Source organism: Melospiza melodia, chromosome 5 (genome assembly GCF_035770615.1).
Source record: "Melospiza melodia melodia isolate bMelMel2 chromosome 5, bMelMel2.pri, whole genome shotgun sequence".
Lineage (NCBI taxonomy): Eukaryota > Metazoa > Chordata > Aves > Passeriformes > Passerellidae > Melospiza > Melospiza melodia.
In genome coordinates, this window is record NC_086198.1 from 29,162,392 (window position 1) to 29,188,491 (window position 26,100).

At 37.3% G+C, this 26,100-nt stretch overlaps 1 protein-coding gene across 1 annotated transcript in view; it reads right to left on the reverse strand.

Moving 5' to 3' along the window:
- TTC29 (tetratricopeptide repeat domain 29) overlaps positions 1-26,100 on the reverse strand; it is a 113,554-nt gene that overhangs the window by 31,871 nt on the left and 55,583 nt on the right. The window contains exons 8-10 of the mRNA XM_063158007.1: positions 19,955-20,046; positions 14,480-14,603; positions 11,301-11,535 (exon numbers count right to left, since the gene is read on the reverse strand). Coding sequence (XP_063014077.1) covers positions 11,301-11,535; positions 14,480-14,603; positions 19,955-20,046 — 451 coding nt within the window. The remainder of the gene's footprint in view (positions 1-11,300; positions 11,536-14,479; positions 14,604-19,954; positions 20,047-26,100) is intronic.

Consider the following 26,100-nt stretch of genomic DNA (forward strand, 5'->3'; position numbering starts at 1 on the left):
TTTTCCCTAGCCTGCCTCTGATCCTTCTAACTGGCATCTGGTCAAAGTAAGACTGAACTTGTACACTTCCGTGTTAAAAGGAACCACAGTCCCAGAGTTTACAGAGACAAATGTTAGAACCAGGTTATTTTAAATAGCAGATTATACCTATATGGAAACTATACATAGGTTTGATTGTTCTATCCAAGTATCTCTTAGTAAAGAAAATCTCTGTCTCCATGTTTTATCATATTCAACTTCTATGTCTGAGGCACTTGCATCTTCACAAGTGGTGAAGATCCCAAATCTCTCCATGAGAGGACAATTATTTCCCTTTTCCAGACTTTATTAAGGACAAATCTCTTTTTAATGGCGCCATTAACATATATTAAAAGAAGCCCAGGGAGTATACCCAAATAACTGAGAGGTGCTTTACAATACTGGGAAGCAAATTAGATGAGTTAACATCGATGATTATTTAACTAATAAACTTAAAATAGTACAATACAACTGGAAAGCAGCAACAAAGTAGCAGTTTGTGGTTATTTGGCTTCCAATTTCAAAAGATGCAAAACCTTTGTTGTTGTCAGCCTTACTGACTTCCCTCAGCTTTCACTGTTCTTACTTGGATATAGAGAGGCAGTTAAACGGTGAGAGCCAGTAGGTTTTTTCATGTAGATAAATTCTGACTCGAGGCTTCAAGGCTCAGCCTGGCAAGATAACAGCATGTTCCATGATTATGCAGGTAAGAAGCACTTGAGCAAACAGCATCTGAAGAAATGCCATGTGGAAAATGCCACAATAGCACTATGACAATGAATAGCATCAACAGTGATGGCTGCCTCTTTCTGCAAATATCAGATGTCACAGTATGCAATTTATCTGCATCCAAAAAATGTTTTCAACCTTGCACTGTAAGGAATCTTAGTTCCTGAACTGATACTGAATTCTCTCTGGAATTGAAAGGGATGGAGAGATGTCATGTCTTGTATTGGAACCTCCTTCTAGCAGTTCCAGAAGACTGACACTGATGTCTTCAGTCCAGCCAAGGTGGAGAGTAAGTGTCCTGCAGTTTTGATTCTATGGTAACATAACTGATATGAAGAAAGACTTATACTGCAGTTTGCACTTTATGCTGCAGATTGTTTATGGTATTACCAATTCCAGATGGCTCAGGGAACAAGGGATTTAATTTGAGAGAGACATGCTGCAAGGATCTAAATGCAGAACTTAAATACAAGGTTCTAACGATTGAAATGTAAGGCCTAGATCCACTGCACAAGGTACTATTGTGGACCAAATTGTAAAATTTAGGATCATGCCTAAAAATCATAGGGAGACCTAATGAAATGAAATTAAAAAGTAGCCTGAGTAAAGGTAGCCTACAAAACTAAAAATAAATAAAAATCTAGCAGCTGTAAATATGAGATATATTGTTGCACGCACATAATGATGTATGTATCTAAACATTTTGTAGGTATAACTGAAGAAGAGAGTTCAAAATGCCCTTAAAAATCTATACACCTGGGTGCAAACCCTCTAGATTTCTTATTCAAATGAGGAGAAAAAACCCACTTTGAAAATAAACTCTTATTGTCACTTCAATACAAAATGGATCCATTGCCGACTTCATCCATTTGCCGATTGTTGACAGCTGTCAATACAGGGATTTGATTTCTTTATCCAAGCATCAAACATTACATTCATATCTTCAGAAAAAGATCTTGACTGTGAGCTGCAGTTTCACTGCCCCAACTCAATTACTGCATTCTTGAACTGCAATGTATTCATTTGTGGGCAGTGGGGCAGCCAGTGGGAGGGTATTGATTGGAGTATAATGTCATGTGTAGCAGCGAGAGTAAGATGAAAAGTGTTTTCTGCTTAATGGGTTGGTATTAAGTAGGTGGGAATAGCTTCTAATTAGCCAACAATTGCTGTGTTTCTCAGTTTCCCTCCCTTCCCTCCTCCTGTCGGTCACCAGCTGCCAATCTCTCCTTTTCCTTTTTTGTGTGGAGTTCATTGCTCACTGCAGTGAAAGCCTTTGTTTAAAAAAGAGGGCTCCCAGGGTCTCATCTGCCAGGGTACAGCTTGCTGCCTGCGATGAGTAGCAACTGTCAGTTTATTTTATCTCAACCTTTTCATCATCCTGCTGAAACTGGTCGAGTGAAACCACCTGAGAGACCTGAGGATTCAGTACCTACAAGTCATTAGCCAGGACTGCTCAGTCTCTCCCCACACAGCAAGTCAACTGAACACTGCTTAAAATATAGTCCACTTTAACCCCATATTTTCCTACAACATATTAGGACTTCTGCATCTTCCACATTTTAGTTGCATGATCATTCCTTAAATGTACTACAACTATAATTAGTGAGCAACACATTTTGCAGCATTTCCCAGCAAAAATATTCTTTAGAAATACAAAACATAACATACTAAAATACAGATATTAGAACAGCCTCAGTCAGAACCTCCTTCTTATTTAGGTTATGTTCTCCAGCATAAATATCATATCTAGCAACTCTCCCAATTATTTGAACCTCTGCTTGTCTTGAAGTTTTTGATAATGCAGTTCAAAAGGGCAACATCAATTAGTTTTAGTTACAATTGTGCCATTCTCCTCAAAACAGTAATATTCTATGGACATAAAAAAGCAGTATTTGGTCCACAATTTTTAACAGATAAGCAACACTCTCCTCTCTTTGCCATACAGTTTCTCTCTCCATAGGTACACACGTATATGTTCATGTACTCAAAATGCACATCCATCTTCCAAATGGCAAATGGATTGCACTACAATCATTAAAAACTTATCAAAGTATGTGAGAGAAATAAATATTTTATTTTGATCTAAACCAAAATTAAATATATCCATATAAATTCTGTCATTAGTCTGAGCTATCTGCTTTTAGTAACCACTGTTAACTTGTTGCAGTCATTACTGACACTTTTAATATAGTAACTGAAGTATTATTTTTCCTTGTATAAACAATGAGCCCTTTCAAGATCTATAAGAGATTACAAGAACAGAAATCCAGTTATCCTTCAATATACAGTTGATTTCTTAATGCTTGAAATTGTCAATGTTTCATCTCAATTCTCTTCTTACTGCAGCATGTATGTACTTGTATGAATATCAACAAAATGAAATTTAATTTGATTTAATACTATTCTCAGAACTGAGCTAAAGTTACCAGTGAGAACAAGCTCACTCTTGGAGAATTTTACATTTCAAGGCACTGTTTGGCGGGTTGAAAGGTCCTGGAGTCACAGAACTTGGCACTATAAAACCCTGAAGTGACATTTTCCAGCAGGAGCCTGAAGTGTGAGGTAAACAGAGGGCTGCAAGTGCTGCACCCAGAATAAGAAGTCAGTGCATTCTGTGCAGCACACGTCCCTCTCCCCTTCTGGTTCCTAAAACTGGTTTTCCTGGACACCTGGGTATGGTCTGAAGTTCCTATTTATCAAATTCCTTATGTGCCCAACATGAGCCATTTCACTCCTAGTATTTACTCTAGAGCACAGGCATGCTCCATTTTTCAGCTTTTCTATCAGCAATGCACGGTGCTAGCAGATGCCCAGTTGGGATGCACAGACCCAGTCAGGCAGCTCCAGTCTCTGTTCATGTGACCTATAAATACTAGAGAGTGAAACCCACATTCACAAGAAAGACAGGGCTTGAGTATTGGCTTTCACAGACATTGGCATTAGCAGATGAATAAACATAAGGTTTACTTATTGAGGGGTGTTGGGCACTTGCAGTTCCCATTTCAAGATCTGCTGTGGAAGATTAATTCCCCACAGGAGCTGACACCAGCTACATTATGTTTGACTAATATTCACGGCAGCTCAACATCCCCAAAATTAAAAATATGCCAGAATTTTAAGAAAAAGAACTATATTAAACCCCTGTAGCAAACATGGAAAAAAACCGAAAAAAAAAACTTTGAACAAGAACCATTTCAAATAATCCTCTCCACATCAATTACTCTATTGAATACTTATTAATGTCAATATTGTAGGATAGTAGCTCCATGTTCAAAATTATATACCTGCATGACACACCATAAAAAATACTGAATAATTATTTGGCTCTATGGCAAGACCTGTATGAGGCCTTGCATGGGAATATTCTGTATTATAGATAATATTGAATGCTTAACTGACTGAGTAGGAACAAGTGGATGAGCCTGGAGGCATGGTCATCTACTTAAGCATGCATTTGGATCTTCAAGCTAATTAATCACCCAGTTGTACACTTAAACTTCATCAATCCATTCCCACAGGTGATTAAGATCTATTTAAAGGCCATTTTGATACTTCACAATTTTCTATTAACCAACTTGTCAAGATACTCAATAGGAAGTGTGATTCTTCCCACTCCATTCTGTGATCCCAATGTAATAAAAACACTGAGCATGAAGAACAGTGTGGAAACAGTAGGAAAACACTGAAAAAACTCTCAAAACCACAAATACAAACACAAAAGATATACCTAAGAAAATGTAAGTTGAGATGCCAGCTACTGGGTATAGAGGTAACTGGCTTACACTCCTTAAACGTTGGCATAAACATACATAAAATTGGAATTCAGAGTGAAGGTGTAAGGCCAAAAAAGGAGAAAGAATAATTTTCAGCATGAAGGTGAAGAACAGGAAAGAAAACACAAGAGAACAGACAAGGAATGAAGAGAAACAAAACCTAATAAATGTTAAAAAAGAAGTTCAAAAAAACCACAAAATATCTCTGGTGATTACAGAAAAGAATAAAGAGATGTGGATTTTTGGATGAAAGAAACATGGTTTCATAAATACACAAAACTGTGGAACTACAACACTTCACTTTTCAAAATAGATTGGCTTATTATAAATGTAAATCATTTAAATCTTGACTGTCTTCTGTCTTAATAAAACCAGCAATTTTTACTTATAATAGGAACATAAAAGAATGTACCTAGGCTGGGAAAAGGATCTCAGATAAGACCTCTCAAGGATGCAGAAAAGAAAGCTGGCTTGGGAAACCCAGGAGCAGGAAGCTGTTTGATACACCGCCTGTGACTCCTGAGATGACCTAAGGGCTCTGTTACAGAACATATGCACTCAACACAGTTTCTTTGTCTTGCCTTTGATTTTCTGTGTCCAAAGATTGTTGGGGAGCTTTGGGTAAGGATGGGTTTGCAGCAGAGAGCTGTTTTCACGTTGGCCTGAGGTCTAGACTGGTTGGCATGTTTGCAGACAGCAACAATGAAAGATTCTTTATGAAGTCTAATGACAACAACCATCTCAATATTAAACAAACCCACAAAAATCTTATCTTTTGCTCTTTATGAGGATCCATTCTCCTTTTTGAGCATAATCTCACTAGATACACCTCTGCTCACGTATGCAGCAAAGGAAAGGAAAGGATGGGCACATGGAGAGGCCCTAGGGCCGCTTCAGAAGTTTTCCAGCTGGCTGCTCCTACTTTGGTCCTGCCACCATCAGGGCACTGCCAGAGCACAACTCCTGCCAGTGGTTTGGTTTTGTGACTTTTCATCAATGCTGCAGTCAAACCAAAATCTTCTAGGTGCCTCAAATCAAAGATTCCTCCAGAAATGGCCTAACAAGGCTGGGCAAGAGATTCAATTTCTTTTGCACCGTTCTATAAAATCAAGCAGCACTCAACTTCTACCCCAAGAATTTTTGCTTTTTAAACTGGAAAGGAACTCCACTTATGTAGAAGTACTGACAGTGCAGTGCACAAAACTATGCTAGTTCAGTGCATAAAGCTACACTAAAGGGTCTGACAATATACTGCAGTTTGAACTACACTTCCAACTTTTTTTTTTCCACAAGAAAGAACAATTCACCTTATTTAGGAAACCATTTTCTGCTGATCTAGGGAGCTTGTCTGAGAAAACACAGCTGGATGCCAACAATATTTAGTACAGAATGTGTCTAAAGGAAACGGGTGGCAAGATTTAGATGGTTCCAAATGAAACATCAGATGGCAAAAAGCTTAGATAAGATCCAAATTCTCCTCTGGGTAAAATGTTTTTATATAACTATTGATGACAAGAACACTCACAATCATAGTCAGGGTGATAGTGATTTTTTTTTGAACCTATAACACCACTTATTCATAAAAACCTGCCAGCTCTTAGCAAAAACTAGGAAGAAACTTCTAACACAATAATCCATGGTTAAACATGAAAATGTTCCATGACTTCCCTCTTAAATATGGTACAGGCAATCCACACACCTGACCTAGAACTGATCCTGTCTAGCAATTCCCAATTATTTATGTTGGTATTTAAAACAAATCACTGTAAACTCCCCTGGATATTGCATTTGTACAAAGCATGAGAACACTGAATATCAGCACTCCCCTCTTTTCAGACAAACATCAGCCATCAACAGAAATTAGAGCAAGCTACTGCAGCTCTGGCAAAACTGACAGAGATGTTAATACCGTGTTCTCACACTCTTCACGGAGAATCTGCTGCATCTAGCCACTGACCACAATGTGCTGAAAACCCTCCCTGTCACCCTCATCTCTTCTCTTCACACTTGATTCTTTCTGTAGTCTAAGCAGTAATTAATCTCACTTGCTAAAAATTTCAGTGTATCTCTAAGCACACTTAACACATACTTAAAAAAACAAATCCCAAATAATAATAAATAACATATATGAACCACTTAAGCTGATTTTCAGAAACATGTTCTGAGCCATAAACATCTATACACAAGCATGGTCTATTTCAACACTCAGTTAAGGCTGCATTAAGACTTAGTTAAGAATATTTTAAGAGTATATCTTGGATTAATATAAAAAATGACTGATATTTTTAAAAGTTAAAGGTGAGACAAGTTAAAATTTAGAAAGCGATGAGTGCTAGGTGATGTGAAGAAAGAAGAGGCAGCACAAGTTTACCACATTTTCAAGAAAAAAAGACAGAATCACCTCTCAACTTTTCATTTTCCTAATGATTTTCCCAAATGCATATATTTCAGATTTTTTAGCTACTGTATTTTTCCAGAAGGGAGAAAATGATTCTGTTTGAGAAATCCCATTAAAAGGTACAGAAGCCATCCTGTGATTTTCAGTAGGGTACTGATACATTTGAACTACGTTCAAAATGGGCTTATTAAGAAGTGAGCCTTTGTGCCTCTGGCACAGGGACAGCCTTGGAGTCTGTACTTAGTCACACACCTCCTTTCTATAATTTAAAGTCTTAGTTCTTATTTACCAGTGTGAGCAAGAATGTCTGTAATTATATGCACACTATATATGATGAACAATTGTGTGCATAATTGCCTTATTTCATGTTCAGTTGCATTTTTTGAGAAACCTCAAAATCTGTCTGTAAAATCCTTTCAGTTTCTCCCTATCTGCAGATGAGCACACAGTGCACTAACAGCTGAGAGGTAACACCAGAAGTTTTCCTGGAATTAGTGTACTTTAGGCAAAAGAGACAGTAAAAAAAAGCAGTTTATCACATTATGAAGCAGTCTGTTCTGCTGCTGAACACGATCACCAAAATGGCCCATAAATTACACAGCTCTGGTAAGTTACAGTAGAAAAATGTTGTCTGAATTTGTTAAGCATAATCCTTGATCTCACACCTCACTTCTGACTCTGCCATCCTTTATGGATAATCCTTTTATTAATGAATGACAAAGGTACACACACGTTCAATCTAAAATGCACCTGGTCAGATCGCTGTTTTCCAAAACATTAGAAATTTTGTGCTAGCTCCATCTTTTACAGAAACATGACTATAAAACATCTTAAAGAGCTTTCAAAAATGTGAATCAGTAGGATGAAAATGTAATTTCTTACACAACACAAAAGGACACAGTCACGCTATGGAATGTACCATTCCTTACATCCATGAAAGGAGGCTGGAGAAAGAATATTGAGGGACTACATATTTGGGAGTAAGCACAAAAGCTCATTTGATTGTATTTTCCAAGCTATAGACTTAGCTGGTGCATGCATTTTAAATTATATTGAAGTCTGCTCAGGTGTGGAATACTAGAAATAGTCCTGATTATGCTGAAGTTGATTGTACCAGATAATTCCATTGATCATAAGACTTCAAAATTGATGACAATATGCAGTATTTAAAGGTATCATAAAAAACTCCAACAAAATAAAGGCAGGAAATCCATGATAAAATGTGTCAATTTTGCCAAGTTCTCCAAAGCCAAGGAATGCAAATCTAAATTGTTGTCAAAAGCACATACTATTCCTCAAGAAAACAACTGAAGACTTTGTAGGATGGGGAAAACCATGTATTTTAAGTCTTTTCTTAGAAGTGTTCAGACAATTTCAAGCATACAAGGGCTCTTGCTGAGGCACAGCCCTGCCAGACACAAAAACCTGGACTGAGAGTTGCCAGACTACAGAAACTAATTTCTGGTCAGCATTTCGTGTAATCAACATGCAAAATCTGATTCAAAAATTTCCTGCCTTCAGCACCTTTAATTATTCTTCTTTCCTCTAGAAGGCAGCGAGTCAGGTGATTATTTATTGAAAGACCTGTGAAATGTTTTCTCATCAGACAATGTTATGCTGTAGGCTCCTTTTTAGGATTTTATGTGGAGTCACAATCCTTTTTGCCTACTGATTGTGCTGATAAGGTTTTTATCCATTTTACTAAACATAAAAAGAACAATAAAACCATATTTGTTGTTGCAGTGGCATCTCACAATGATATAAATAACTCTCCTGTAAGAGAAGTCAGGTGACTGAGTCAAAGATAGCAGATAGAAACACATTCTCCTTTGCATTTTTAAACACTGTCTTCTGAAAATCCCGTCCCTTTTATCCACGACAACTCTGGTCAAAACATCTATTTTATTAATAAATGTTAAGATAAATTGAGTAATTAATGGTTATTGAAATGATTGATTTATAAAATAAGTTTTGGTTGAAAGACATAAGGTAATGTGGCAATACTTGAATTTAAATGTAATTGTTCCCCCACTAGCTTAAGTATTTCTTTTGCCTATGAATACAGAAACTACTCTTATTTTTTTGACACAGAAAATTTTTTTCAGTCAGAAGAGTTAGAAATAAAAACTCACTGCCTTTCTTCTCCCTTTCATAAAATTTCCCTGTGGATTAAGAACTACCATTGTATCTTGTCTTTCTCTGTTCTATCCTCAAAAAGACTGAGAAAAATCTGGTAGATTATCAACACTGAGCTGTTTGAAAGAGCTAGAAATACTGCTCTATTATCACAGCAGGAATTTCCTAAGTGATGAGTTCATCATAGGATGCACAGACATTCTCCTGGAAGGTAGAATAAAGGCTGTACCTGAAACTCAAAGCCAGCAAATCTAATCTTGAATTGGTGCCAGGTCATGTTTTGCCAGACAAAGATATTAAAAATGTAATGCCAGTACTAACGAGAGATTTGGCACACGAAACATGAGAAATGTTACAGATTGTGCTGACAGTGTGACACTATGTTTTCCTGGATGTAATCTGGGTATCATGAGAGTAAGCTTGGAGCACTAATGAGAAGAATGATATTGAACTGGAAGAGCTGCTAAATATGCAGTAGCCACAGGGTTCCTGGAGTGAACTGGAACTGAAATGAAAACTGCAATACTGAAAGTAACAGAGGGTAAACTAGGCAGAAATACAGAAGGAAGAGAATCTCAGCAGGCAAAACTTGTTTGTGGTACCACGCTTGCCAGGACATAAAGGGCTTTTCTAATCATACTCTGTTTATCCCTGAAGTACTGTTAAAGAGGAGCAGGATTCTTGAGCTTAAAGGGGCACATATAATTTCAGGATATAAATGAGTTTCACAATTGACTGGGAAAAGCCATGTATAAAAGCTGAACAGAAAACCCCTTTAGGTGCAAGAACTAAAATTCATATTGGAGATACAAAGTTCATTCCATGTCTTTGAGGTTCCTGTGGATTTTCTTTTTTTTTTTGCTTTTGCCATTGTTGATTTTTGTTTGCTTCCTATTTTTATCAGCTACAGTTAGTGATCCTTATATGAAATGAATATAAAATTCTTTTATGAATTATTTTTCTGACCATCTCTGTTGCAATTCTTGGCATTTGCACTACAGGTCTAGACAGGAGACATACACCCAAATAACTCTGACAGTCAACAAAATCTGTCAGTGTGCTAGATGTTCACTTATTGAGACACAAATCACAAATATAGATATGTATAGCCACTGAAGAAGTGTTACCAAAGTGTTAGAACTTTAAACAGAATGCTATCTAATTTATCTCTTCAGCCTCCGAATGAATGCCCTTGTTCCATAATTCTCAGTAGCTCCCAGTGTTGCCTCTGGCATCCTGGCTCCTGTTAAACTGCTAATATCTTCAATTACCACTTATTTTATATACAAAATGCACCACTGAAGTTATACTTAATTTTCCACTTCTGTGATAGGGTGAGATACACAAGAAAGCAGCAGTCAGGCAGTTCTTTGTCTTTAGGAGCAGGGTAATTGAGGGAATAACAAAGTAACACTGAAGCTCCATATTGTGACTGCCCCAGTTGTCATTTATTTCCACTGCAGCCCAGATTCACACTCTTCACAGGAATACAGAGCAGGAAGTTTTAAGGTAGAGTAGACATATACCTCCCCCTTCCTCAGTACAATACAGTTCACTACTATCAGTAGTATAGTAGTACTATACTACTGGAGATAATGCATAATTCAGTTTGTCTTGTATTAATGTATTGTACAAGGTAAAAAGAGCAAAGAAAATTTAACCCATGAAGAAAGAGGGCTACTCCACACCAAGTCCTCCTCTGCTCTTTCTGAGATAAGGAAACATAGTAAAGTAAGCAGACTTGCTTTTATTTTTTCCCTTTCTCTCTAATGTGAAGTACAAGGATACCAAAAATAAAGCAGCGTGTTTTTCTGGATTCAGAACTATGTCAAGCAGAAATTACTTCTCACTTTTAGTAACAGGGATCTTATTTTTGGATGCACTTGAAAAGTGTACTGCAAATGGAGATTATTATTATTTTCTTTAAAGATTAAAACAATTATGTTTTGACTACAACAGGTAACTGTGGTGTTTGGCAAACAGCACTGAAAAAATGCAAGTTACCATCCAGAGCAACTACTAGTATCAATTTCTCCCAGTTATATTGTATTTTAACTTGTTTAATAGTTATATTGTATTTTAACCTGTTTAATTCAGCCTCTAAAACAAGCGCACAGAAGTAGAGCCCAACCTCCGTTCCATACAAGGATTAAACCCGGGAAATAATTTAATAAAACTCTACAAGAAAAATGACTTAAGTGTTGAGGACAATGCAGCACTAATGTGTTTCATAAGCACTGCCTTACCGCCTGGAAGAGGGTCAGTGCACATGTCACTTCTGTTTTGCTTCCATGCCAGCAGGCACTGCAGGCTGAGGGGATCGGCTGCGGCTGCTACGTGGCTGTTGAACGGCACCATCAGCTGATGAGCCTTGGCAATGCCACAGTAACTCTCTGTTTCAGCCACCAAGGGCAAATTGTTCAAAGCTTTCGCTGCCTCAGAGGCCTGACTGAAATGTTCCAGAGCTTCGTTATAGTTCCCCTAGTAAAGAAGAGAGAAAAAAAGAAAATAATGTTAAAAGCTACTTGTAGTCACCTGTATTTTATTTTGACATCAGAGCCTGCTCCTCTGCCACCTCAGAGATGTGGCAGCCCACAAAGTGACTCATGGCAGGGCATTAAGGAAATCACTCTCCCTTGCTGTTTTCTAACCTCTAAAATCCAGATAACACTGCCCATATATTTGAATTGAATAGCATTTTGAGCATACAAATCCAAGTATATCAACAGTAAGTATTAATACAGATTGCAGCCAGGCTGTTTAGAAATTATTGTTTCCGCATTCAACATATCTGTGGGAGAAAAGGTCCTAATTTATGGTAGTATTAAATCTTAAAAAATAATTCCTAAAAATGGAAAAAAGAGGATGAACAAAGCACAGAAAAGAACAGAAATTTAAACTTACTCATTTATGGAGGAAGAAAGGGGTATACAAACACTACAGATATTCCTAATCACAAAAGAGAAAAAGTAGGAGAAATTTAGCCCAACGGTTGCTGAATTGAAAACTCAAATAATTTATCTCTCTATCCTACCATTGGCATGGAATTCTGCTGCTCTGATGGCAGAAACTTCCTGACTGAAAGCATTTTCAGAGCTGTTTTATCCTTTCACTCTCACCTTGATTTAATGAGATTGAAATTCTCTTCTGTATGGAACTGGGAGGTGAGACTTCCACTGGTACCTGTTTCATTTGATACCACTTTTTGGGATGAGAACTCCTATAACTGCTAACATGTGCTTATGATTAAAAAAGGAAAAAAAGAGCAATAGCAATTCTGGTAGTCTTTCAGCTTTGTTTAATACAGCAGAAGAGCAGAATTAGGCCTATGAGGACACATCAATGAATAAAGAATGATAAGCTGTAATATAATAAAAAGCAGAAACATCTACTTACCATACTCACGAGAACTATAGCAGGTTAAGTGATGCAATTAGTGAGAGGAATGTAGCAAATCAGACTAAGAAACTCAGAAAAAGTGAAATGAGAAATGACAGAGTTACCATGCAAACTTCAGAGTGTACATATTAAGTAAGCAACCTGCTTATTGAACTGGGGGAAATGAGACCTACTACTCCTGCAGAACACAAACCCAGGCATGCTAGGAAACAAGAAACATCTGGGTAAAACAATTGTGACTAGAAAGCAAACTGTGTGTACAGCATTAAAGAAAGATACTGCTGGTGAGGGAATAGTGAGATAAGAGAACTGGAAAGATACAGCAACAGTGCGGACAGAGCAACGTGAATTTGGTCAAAGTGATTTGTGTTTGGAAGAACAGGAAGAGTTATATCCCAGGTTTACTGAAGGTCCCCATGGATAGATCTGGATATAAACAGAAATATCTTTAATTTGATGGACTACTTCTGCAAATTTTATTACTGGGGGATGTACAGAGTTGAATAAAAAGACCCTAATAATGACTTAGAGAACACTGGTGATGACAGCTGACACCAGCAGGCAGTGATCCAAAAGAGGAAATGTTAATTCACACTCAGTTTTGGTAAACACTGCTGACCTTGCAGAAAAAAATGATACAGAAAACAGGGAATTGCAAACTTCAAGATTTTAAAATTTATGGTTAAACTAAATATTTTATATACATTAATATTTGTAAGTTACTGCACTTGTGCCCTTCTGCACCACTGCCTCAGCTCAAGGCAGAAAATTCTGAACTGAGAAGGAGAATTTGAAGAACAATCAAATAGAGATTAGTTATTAACATACAAGTTCTATTGAATTGATTATTAGCAATGGTGGAAAAAGGAATGAAATGCAGAAGTTGTTAAACAGAATTTATTTAATTATTTTTCAGATTTGGAGGAGAACAATTCAGCACAGTGTCATATGACTCTTCTTCTAAGTTTCAGACCCATTTTACAGCTACTTCATCAAGTTGTCAAAGACCTTAAAACTTAGTTTTCAACGGGAAATTCAGTATTTATATTAAGAACACATGTAAACAGAAAACTCTCAGGCTAATTTAGAGATTATAGAGTAAAAACATTTCTACAGTGTATGAAATAAAACCAGGACAAACAGGACAGCAATTTTGGTAGTGGGAGTTCTCTGTAAGAGGAGCCCAGGAAACAAAAAAAGAGGTACTTAGGGATAGTGTAAGTGAAAAGGGGAAAGTACTCTGTTCAATATATTACACACAGAACTGAGACAAAAAATATGCAACAGCAGATAGAAAGGGTATTTCTAGTTTTATCTTATTTGTAGTGGAAGTGTTTCCTAAGTTCCGTATTAGCCAGCATACAGAACAAATTCTTTTTATTACTTATTGTATCTAAATAATTTTGTGTAGCGATTCAGCTCTAAAATAGGTGTTAAAACATGAATCCTTCATTTTGCAGCAATGTCTTTAACCCTTTTGATTTCAAAACTCAAGTGTCACTGCAGTGCAAGTGGAGACAAGAGAAAGTCTTTCCACTGCTAACAGACCTTCGACAAACTATTTGCTGCTAGAACCCATTTCATAAATTTGGCTGAGAGAATGTAAAGAAGAAATGTAGCTAAGATTATAAACAGCCCATTAGTATGCAATGCAGTATACATTCATGTAGAGTGCAATAATATTTCATTTGCATTAACTGATGACTTTTTATAGGCATATATGGCCCCAATGGTGATCTGGATGTGGATTTTTCACAACATGTAAAGTTTGTCCTGATCTGAATTTGGAGTTTTTTATTCATCTATTTTAGAAAAAAACTCTGTGTGTTAAACATGATGTGAAATTTTCACCTTTCTCAGAAAATTAAGGCACATTTCATTTAGTCACACAGTGACTTCTCCTTGGGTAGCTCCTGCAAGATGCAACACCTGGATCAAATCCTCCTGTGTCATCTCCTAGGCATAACCAGAATTTACCAAGAAGTAAATCAAGTTGTTTCAGATCATTACTACAAACAGTACTTACTCTTTCATTGTGAACTTTTCCAAGTAGGAGATTTGCATCCACCAGGCTTTGGCCTAGATTAGCACTCTCAGCATCCTTCATAAACTCTCCCAAGTACTTCACAGCCTCACTTGATTTTCCCTGACTGAAGAAAAGGACAGGGACAAAATGAAATATTTACTCAGATGGCTTCTTCAAATGCTGAAGATCTACCCCCTTGTTCTGAAGAAACTTTACTTTGTGATGACTCATCCATGACTGGATTTTATTTCCAAATGGCCTCCAGCACTACCTGTGCTGAGCCCAGTGAGACTACTTCACACAGAATGTCTGAGGGCAAAACTGGATCCTTTCAGCAAAATAGAACAAAACTTTCTTTCAGAATATTGTGCCATATTTTAAGGCCATGAATAAAAACACAGGTGGATGATTTAAGAGGGCTTTTGGACTTCCCATTATTTTATTTTTTCTTTCTACGGAGCTGCTGGTAATATTTTCAATTTAGCTGGACCTCACATCCTGACAAAATAGGGGAAGGAGATTTTTTCAGTAAGGCTTTCTGTCATTCAGAGCTGCTCTAGAACCTGGTGGTGCAGCAGCAGCTCCATGACAGGGCTGTATCTCAGTTCTGGGCTGACAGCCTTTCCCTGAACACAGCACTGCCCTTTGGCTGGCTGGATCAAAGGTGGCCAGGGTCACACAGGCAAACCTATAAACCATGGATTGCAGGTGCCACCCCCAAATCCCAGGGAGCTCAGAGCAACCTGAGGTCACAGCTGCATCTAACTTGAAAATTGGCTAACATACTTTGACAATAACATTTGCAGATTTCTTTTTTTTTTTAATAAAGCTGGTCATATTAACAATATAAGACCTCAGCAGTGTGATTGCAAGATATAAGACAGACATCTGAGCTTGCTTGTGAATAAGGCTTGGTGCCCTTTTTCCCTTTAAGGCTGGAGTGTTATTCCAGCTGACCTCAATATTAGCCATGAACTTGAGTCACTAATGTAGGAGGGTATAATGCTAAATGTCAAGGCACCAAGACAGAAAATTCAGTCTTAATTAAGAAATTCACAAAAATAGGAGTTTCTGTAAGCAATAAAGAATTGTGATTTATTTTCTCACCATCTTAAACTACCTTCAAGTTATATTCCTGCAGCAAATGATGGCCTGGCATTTATTTACAATACAGTTTTTATTATAAGCTATATTAGGGATATGTGCTTTCAAAATCTGGCAGAACTCTGAATTTCTCTCTTTTATGCTATTGGAGTAATTATAACAGCCTACTATGAAACAGGAAACATAGCAAAGCTTAGCTGCAAATTTAAAATACTGCAGTGATTATCTGTATGTGACTAAGAGGGTAAGATTACTACAAAAGAATGCTAAATCACTGCAAACCAACATTCTTGAAATGCTCAAGTATATGCTACTGTAAAGCTTAGAGGTCAATTAGCAGACTTACATTTACTAAACTTTCCTAAGTTAAGTATTTTATTACCATGAGAATACAAAACATACCAGACTGTAAACATTTACCAAATGTCAAAAGGCTTCTAAATTTTAGAATTAGAAGCACATATTTTTTTAACCTGTTTTTTTTCCAAAGAAAAGAAAATCAAATGCTTCCCTAAAGAAATACAGCATATGATTTATATAAGTTAAAGGACAAGGTTAAAGTGTTAGACAAATATTAATTCCAGTTTTTCTAGTTTTCTATATGCAGTGCACAGGTGCAACTTGAAGAGCATATTATATGGTATAATCATTAAATCCATTCAACCAGACCTTTGAGAGTTAAAAACATATATTCTGAGGAAAAGGACTCCTTGGTCCAAGGAATGAGAATGAAACAGTGCAGAATATTTGTGTATCAAGGTGATTCCAGTTTCCAATTGGGAAAACAGGACTGTTAACACCCACATCCCCTGACAACTGTCCAATTATGTATATCACACTTGGCCTACTGTTTGCAGTAGAAGTAATCAATAAAGGATGTGGTTGAGTGAACATAGATTTTGGTTGAACCAATGCATGAAAACTTAATCATTTACTCAGAGTGGAGAAATCAAATAGAGCAGAGATGAAACAGCCACTAAGGGGTTTGTTGATTGTACCACCAAGTTTGTGGGCTAGAGGCTGAAAGTAATAAAGCAAATGGAATCAGTGACAGGAGAAAATGTAAAAAGGTTTTCTTAATTTCATGAATTAATAGAAATGTTTTGATGTATTTTTGGCCATTTTTTACTTTTCACATCAAAACTTCTGTTCCACATATAGCAAATATGAAAATTGCTAGGGCATATAACCTCTTTGAGGAAAACAGGAGTCAATTTGATACATATCAGTAAGATATTTCTCACTGTTAGGACTTCACTTATGCCAGCTAGAAATCAGTTGGAACAGTTTAACAATTTTTCAAAGGAAGTACTTTTAAAAGCACTACAGCTTGAGATATTTAAAGTATGCTAGAAGGATTACTGAAACACTTTGCACAAGACCGGATAACATGATAAACAGGTCTTTCCTACTCAAAGGGCTAATATTTTATAGTTCCTTCAAAAATCTACATGTTATTTTATACAGCCATACCCTTTCTATCTCCTTAGACATCACCTTCCTAAATGCATAAAATGCAATTTCCTAAAGATATAGTCATTCATGATCCCACAGAACAGTTATGATGACTTCAGCAGAAGAGATTACACATCTACAGCAACTCATTTTCCAGTTTCATGCTAAAATGCCCTATGAGATTTTTACCCCTATTAGACTTTTATGAAAATATGCACCTTTTATAGGATTGCTCATGTGATGGAATTGGATGTATAAATCATGTGTCCACAAGAAGTCATTACCATGGTGGACACTGGCAGAATAAGTCAAGAACATGATGCTATTATGTCAGATTCTTTCCCCTGGAAAATGACATGACTAAATGCACATGATAAAGATTTTCAGTTTCCCATAGTCTCTGGAAACATCTGCAGCAAAGATTTCACAAAATATTCCAAAGCCATAGACAGGTTCTGAGCCATTCAGGAGGGCTCAGGCACTTTCTCCAATCTGTCATGAGGAAATAAGTGCAAATTCTCACAGACATTATGGTTGTAATGCATTATTTTTTGGAAACAGTCATCTTCCTGTGAAGAAGTTATTCATCAAACTTAAAATTATTTACACAAATCTAGCCTAAATCAGGTAACAATACAAGTAAAGGAAAATTGAACAAGCTGAGTATGGGGATTCTGTCACCAGCAGTAATTACTGGTGCATTTATCCAAAGTGTTCTGTGTCCAGCTCTGGCATCCTCAGCACAGAATGGATATGGACCTGTTGGAGTGGATGCAGAGGAGGCAACCAAGATGCTCAGAGGGCTAGAGCACCTCTCCTGTGAAGACAGGCTGAGAGAGCTGGAGTTGTACAGCCTGGGGAAGTTGCCAGGGAGACCTTACAGCTCTAATGTGAGCTTACAATAAAGACAAATTGTTGAGCAAATGTTGCGCCTGCTGCAACAGGGCAAGGGCTCTAAACTGAAGGAGGGTAGATTTAGATTAGATGTACAGAAGAAATGTTTTACAATGAGAGTGGCAAAACACTGGAACAGGTTCCCCAGAGAGGTGGTTGGTGTCCTATCCCTGGAAATATTCAAGCCAGGCCAGCCAGGATGGGGCTTTGAGCAACTGTATCTAGTTGAAGATGTCCCTACTCACTGTAGGGGGTGGACTAGGCTGACCTGTAAAGATCACTTCCAACCCAAACTATTTTATGATTCTATCATTCTATGATTCATAGGTGCCCAGACTTTTCCACATGTAAGTTTCTCAAACAACTGAAAGTTGCTGAGAACCATTGTGACATTTGACAGGGTTGAACAGTTAATGCCTATCACATACCCAAAGCTCTTCAGAGCAGGTATATATGTAAGGTGTTTAATTTAATTAAATGCTCTTATGGCATAGCTACCAGATGAGTTTTATAAAAAGTAAAACAACAGCCATTTTTCAGAGAAAGGGTTTAGGGTTGTGTCTTCACCAAGAAGACTCAATCTATTCTTTAATCTATTCTCCAACAGATTAAATCCCTGATCCTACACATGAGATTGAACTACTCCTTCACCTAAATTAATCCAAATATTCCTCTTCCAGGAGAATGCCTTAAATACTAAAGTGTGGGGTCTTACTGCTCTTAGTATCTGCTCCCACTGCTCCTCATCTCCTGTTTTCCTTCTTTTTCAAATTGCAACAACTGGTAGCAGTGGGACTGTCCATTTCTGGATAGTTAAAGAATGCTCCCAGAAGGAGTGGAATACAGATTTGATACAGAAGAAAATCACTAGCCACTCCATCTTTAGGTCTGCTTTTAAAAAAGAATTGCATTGGCGTGATCTTTCAGATGAAGGGTTTAGCAAACTAATTTCATAAAGATCTCAAAATCTGAAACTTCTGAGTAAATAAATGCATGGGCCCTCATTCCAGAATGCCTAAATCACAGAAAGGAAATTAACATGGTTTTAAAACTGGGACCTGGTATTCTTAGTCTGTTCTGTGTCTTTTTGAATATCTTTTCCCATGTCCTTATTTAGGATGCTCAGAATACATGTAGACATGAATAATTATGCATCAGAGACCTGAAGAAGACTGTGGTTGTGGCTGATCCCTACGTGCTTGGATAAGGTCAAGAGACAAGGGATCTGACTCGAAGAGGAGAATTTGCTCTGCACACTGAAATAAATCAGGTGACAAGTCCCTCTCCATAAACAATTGCCAAGTTCTATCATGCCTCATATGCACTGAGGTCTTCAAGAATAAGTCATAGGATAAGTCAAGAATAAGCAACTTTCACTTTAATCTCTTTTTTTCCCTATCTCATATGATAATTTCATTAGGCAACTTTATGTCAAAATTATTTGTACCTGAACTAATTCACCTGGAGGAAGATTTTAATGCCAGATGCTGAAACAAAAATATTGAACACAAGCATTGTATTTGGAACAAATTTGTACCTAGTTACACATGCACAAACCAGAAATGCCTCCACAGAAGAAGTGAGTGCAATAAATGGAAACTCACAGTTCAGAAAATATTACACTGAGACACCTACTGGAGCTTGCAACATTCTTCCAGATTTTCTTTCTTTCTGAACCTGGAAAAAAGGTCTGCATTTCTATTTTCCAGTAAGGTAAGGTCCGCCACAAACCAAAAAAAAAAAAAAAAACAAACAACCAAACCCCAACACTTAAAAAGCCCTCAAAATGTGGAAGAAAAAGGACATGTTATAGTATACAGGCAAAGAAAAACTAGAACCATACACTTTAAAAAATGTGTAACAGTTTAAAATAACTTTCGATGAAAGGGTCACTTACTGCAAAAAGGGCACTGCTTAAAATTTAAGCAGTCAGTAATGGAAAGCGACAGACCTCTAACAATTTAAGTCTTTCACAGCTGAGTGAATCTGCACTGACAGTCAGACAAGGATGTGCTAACCTACCTTGCCAGGATCTTGGCTACAGCTGCATATGCTCTGCCCAGGCCAGCAGAATCACAAAGGCTTGTGAAGATTTCTACAGAGGTGTTCAAAACCTATGAAACAGGAAGGCAAAACCAGTAAATACTCCAATAGGAATTTCTACTTTTTCTTTCCCTCCTAATCTCTCCGCTCACACAGGACACAAAATTAAAGCTTTCCCACTTCTTCAACTGTTCTCCAATTAGCCATGATGTGACTAGGGTTTTGATCATTATTTATAGTTGTTTGAAACTACTCAAAAATTACAAATCAAAAAAAATCTAACTTGCAATTATATCTCTGTGTTTTGGCAATTTACAGAAAACCAAAGAAGTACTCACTAATTTGCAGTATCAATTTTCCTTATCCATAATTTAAAAGATTTTAAGAGCCTGTGCTTTTATGAGTTTCTGATAATCAATGACTTAAGATGGTGTCCTTTGCATCCATGCTGTTTTAGAATGATATGCTGAAATACAACTCAGTATTATTTTTGTTTCTCTAATTTGTCACAACTTATCTTAGTACAATTCAGATGCCCCAAAATGGAATAAATTACAGGTTATATGTTTAATCTATGCTGGCTTAAAGTACTGTAAATAATGCTGCTATTTTTCTGATTAATTATTCACATATGAGAAATTTTTTAACATCCGCTTGGAATCTACTCTATTATTATGAACCCTGCCATAACTGAAGGCTTACAGCTGCTGCATAAAATCATATGATCTTAATTTAATTTAACACTGACATCACCTGTATTGCAGAATTCCTCTTTTCATCCATTTTTTTCCAATGGCGATGACAGGAGAGTGCATATAAAATTAAATCTTATTCTTTCATCCCTCCTCTTTGTTGCTTGACCCAATCTATTACACACATGAGAAAACAGGAAATCTCCAAAGACTGTCTATGGAAATCCTTTTTGCACATTTCCAAGAAAGGAGTAGTGAATGTCATTTTCCAGTTCTGAAGGAGGATGGGAGATGCCCAGGGACATATGACAGCATCCTGCATGCCCCAGGATGCCTATTTATATTGAGGTAAAAGATTGGGCATTTTCTACTTAGAGCACGTGCCTGTCACTGGCAAAGTGCACGGTTCAGGAGAAGACAACCTGTCTGTGCTAATGCTGTGGGTGACACCATTTCCATTGCTGCTTCCACTCAGATTTCTTAGTTCTTGAAAGAGTTTTATTACATGCAGCAGCATCCCTGGACATGGCTTTTATTCTTTAGCTACACAAGCTCTGCGTGCACCAAAAGTAGCATTTATTTATGTGCACTGCCTTATTTATCATCCCTCAAGTACTTTCTTATCAGTAGTGTTCTAATGTTGCATCCTATCCTTGCAGGTCACTGCCAATTGAGTTATCAATGCATGAGGTGTGACAGAAAGAGTACAAAGGCACCTCAGTTAGGAAGTTGTCACATCAGCTCAGAAGCTTCCCTAAACTGAATACATACATGATGCTGTCAGTGCCTGCAGTACATCCTTCTAATAATCCAGGATGGTAGCAGAAACACACAGGTGTCTGAGAAATAATTCCTGGTATTGCATTTAACTCAGGGGACCTACAGCATTTGTTGTAATAATTGTGCTCATATTAGAAAACCTGCTATTAGAGTGTCAGGAGGTGTCACAAATGTTATGTGCTGGGCTGGAACAGTTCCTACTTTTAACTGGCCTCTACAATATTAATCTTGGATACAGGGCCTGCAGTCATTACTATTTGGCACAGAAAGGTAACTTAGAAACCTAAGCCTTTGGCTACTGTACATTTTTTTTTCTATTAAAGACATCAAAAAGCCTGAAAAGTACAGATAAATCCAAGGAAAAATCATACAAAGCACAGCTGAAGTAAAAAGTTGGTTCATTGCATTGCTGCAACAGCTGCAAGAAAGAAGGAAGTAAATAAATAAAGCTCCTCATTCATATTGATGAAAAGTGCTCATTTTGGTCCCAGGTTACTACTACTGTACACAAATCATATATTTCATTCTAAATAATGAGGAAATAACATTAATTAAATCACCTCCATGAAAGGGAGGAAATCTTCATAAATTAGAAAAGTACTCTTTAAAGTACTCATTAAAAAAGTACTCTTTATGTCTATATTTCAAATGACTCCTCCAGCTTCAGGTAACAGATGGGGACATAGAAAGGGACACAGGAGCTTGATGGAAAGGAGCTGTGCATCCCTGGATGCCAAAACTGCCCAGTATCCATTTATGTAAAAGAAGTGAAGAGGGTTCTTCCCTTCTGTGATGTATGCCCAACCTTCAACACTCAGGATAGAAACATTTCAGGATAGAAAAAGAGGAACAAATAGAACAGGTTAAAATGATGGGTAAACACATAAGCATTACAGGATTTCATCCAGTGTGTCTTGAAATTACAACACATTTAAAATTTTCATTTAGAACAAGAAAATTATAAAATTTACATGCCGGAAAATCAAGTGGAATCAACACAGTGATGCCTGCCAAAATCTGTAAAAAGCCAACAAATGAGCATGAAAACTTTCCTGATTATTTTTATGGGATAGGAACAACCAATCCATCTAACTGGCTTTCTGTGGATACCTCATATGAAAAGACATACCTGTGGCAGAGAGTATTGAGTGGCAGGGCTCTGCCAGTCATCTATCAGTTCTTTGCAAAGTGGATAAATATTGGGAACACTGGTTACCATTTGGATCTAATGGAATTTATAGGTTCCCAATTAAAAGTTTCCCTTTAGAAGGAAGCATAGCCAGAAAATGGTATTTTATATATATATATATATTGGCCATTTGTGCAGGGGAAAATGACATCCAAGGAAGAGGTGGAATAATTAATAATTAATGCTGAAAACTCCCACACAAATGTGAAGTTTTACTGGATGGGGAAAATTCAGACAACAGAAGAAAAACCATTTTATTAAGGTAAGATGATTCTGCTGCAATATTCTATAGCAAATATTGTGTTTGAAAATGTCATCTTGGTAATTTCCTTTGTAAGCATTGATTAATTCTTTTATGCATTAATAAAAATATAAAACAATATGTAAGTAGAAATTTAATGGGACTACGTAAAAATCAATACTGGTAATGTATAATCAAAACCACTTTGGGTATTACACATATTTAGCTAAATTTCCTTCTCTAAAGTTAGACAAAGATTCCAGAGATTTAGAGTCACTGAAGGAGTAAAATGTCTGTTTTTTCCTTTATATTTAGAATTAGGCATGTACAGAGAGTTCTGAGGAGGGAAGCTGTTACAATAGATTTATCTTGATCATACTAGATTCCATTATAAAATTATAAAATTTCCATATTGTTTCAAAGACAGTTTGATACTCCTAGCAACAAGAGGGAAAAGATTGTTGTATATGAGGTTGAACAGATTAGAATAATGTACAGTTCTTTCTACCTCTATACAAAAATGTAACCTAAGCTTAACAACATAACAATTACAGAAACCACACTGATTCTGGTCATAGGTTATTTTTTGGATCAATGTGACCAAGCACATTGACTACCTCAAAATTTTTGCCTCTGTGGGTCTGTGGGAACACTAGCTTAAAAAACCCAAATAACATGAAAGTCAAAGTCTAATACAGAAATGAACAGTGGCTTTCAATCACTTTTCCTCCTTTGTGCAGGATGTGGGAAGGTAAAAATGGAAGGCGGACTTCAACTTTGTCTTCCACATAACAGACCAGAGGATAGCTCCTGTGGGAACATCCATTCACAAAACCAACTCTCTTTCAGTGTCTTTGTAAGTCTGTTATATCTACAATTAAAGTGTAAAAATAAAGTCTTAAGGTCTGCTTGAATCTACAAAGTAGAGCCTGTTTGTGGCATGGCTCTCACACTAATTCTCTAGCTAGGGGTGAATGCCATATTTACCTCCTTTTACAAGAAAAATATTAGTGAGCTCTCAGACCCAGATTTACTTCTCAGTTATCTCAGCATCAGCCAGGCTGACCCTCCAGGGTTTATTCCATCAATATAAAACAGATACAGGAGCTCCTCCCTCAAGAACCCCCTCCATCCAAAATCCCACCTTTTATTTTTTTATTTTTGTCACATCTGTAATTCTTTTATATGTGAACAAAAACATGCACACAGACCCCATTAGCATACACAGGACTCAGACAAAAGCACAGAGGCTCTGCTGAACACTGGTACATCTGGGGATAATGGACAAAAGAGAAAATATTGAAAGTATGAATTTATGTTGAATAAAGAACATCTATCCAACTCAACACAAGATTAATGCTACTACCAGCATTTCACTGTTTTGGTAAAATACATTTCTCTGACAAGCACATCATGAGATAACATTGATTTATAATACTGTAACTTTAAAAACCACAAAAATGTAGTTCTGCTTTCAGCTTTAGATTTGATATTGTTGCCAAACTTTATTGGAAATACATTTATTTTGATTTCTGCAAATCTAGCTGTGTTTAGCCATTTCACAGCTGGTGAGCAGGAAAGATGCTTCTGCCTCATTTACAGATCTTGAACATGAATCAGACAATCAACTGGACCATTAGTCAAAGAGATCAGTAGCTAATGATTCCTGACAGGCACTGCAGTGGCAGGCTAAGGCCCAGCCTGGCTAGCAGCATCTGACAGTATTTTTCTGAAGCCAACAATAGGTGTTGGCTGACAGACAATGCAGTTGAGTGAGAGTACAGGACTCATACCACTTCATACCTCTTAAATACTTTCAGGAAAAACCACTTAGTTCTGATGGTTATTAAATAATCACTTTGATGTAGCCCAGTGAAAATAAGAGACCATACAATTGTATGCATAGGTACTCTGCAGTTCAATGAACTCTGACCAGTAGCTGCCCCAGAAATGCATATTTAAAAAATAACAAAAAAGCACTGTCTTTGTTGCCATAATTTGAGTGGTTACACACCTGTGGCCATGCTGAGTAAGATCAAAGAAAAGTTTCACAATACAAACCCAGATGAATTCTTATTTTTTGCCAAAACAGAGCATGGGAGAGGTTGGACAGCAAAAGAAAAGGGTATTGTTCATGAAATGTATTGATCCCAATGTGCAGAGCTCATTGATCCCAGGAATATTACACACCAGTACCACAAGCCACACCTTGTGCAATGCTAAATGTGCTCAGGCATAGTGACCATCCAGGGGAGAAGCTGCACATATTCCACCTGCATGCTCACAGCTCAGGGATACAGAAACTGGATGTCAGCCAGGAAAGAGACAGCACTGCCTGATTTGACTGAACTGTTACTTCTCCCTCTTTACTCACAACTAAAATTCACCAACTCAGTCCTGTGAATGCTAACTCCTTGCCCTCAGCCATATCCACTTACACCGGCTATAGTCTTGGACAAATTACTAGAAATCCACAAATGTTGTCAGTCTTCTTACAGAGACAGGAAGAATTCAGCTGGAATTGGTGAAACTTGTCTGTTCCAGAACTCCTATTCTAGGGACTTTATTTGGATAATGCATAAGAACACATCTTGCAGCAAGGGGTCAGGAACAGGGGAGGGAAGTAGAAGAAGCCAGCCAGAAGTCTGTCCAAGCCAAATGTCAAAGGGGAACACCCTTGCTGAAGACTTTCCAGAGCTAGGACAGGGCTATCACCGAGGTGCTGCTTGGCTCCACTCTCCCTGTGGGTAACTAATCCAGTCCACACTCCTCCTCCCCTGACCTACTGGGCTATCAAGAGCAGTGTTTACCCTCGTGCTCTACAAACATTCAGCAACACATGCTTCAGGTTACTTGTGTGTGCATCTGCTTGAAGGATTAAGGGAGGAAGACAAACATTTCACTCATTCCTTAACAGTCTATCAAGATCAGACCTAAGGCTCTTTGCCTGTATCAAGTCTTGTCTGCCTCATATAATACTCAAGGCATGTACATTTTGCTTTGATTCTGAATGGATGATATGTAAATACAAGGAACTAATTGAAAAGGTTCCTTTCCCTAGAGTAATTTCAAACTTCTATTGGCTTCCACAAGGTCAGGAGTTCACCCTGTATGTTTCATTTTGCTGCACAGAAAGCTCAAAGAGATGAAATGTACAGATGATTGAATAAAGGTTAATTTTTGTTTCTGCCTCAGTATACTTAATTCTGCACTTCTGTGCCAC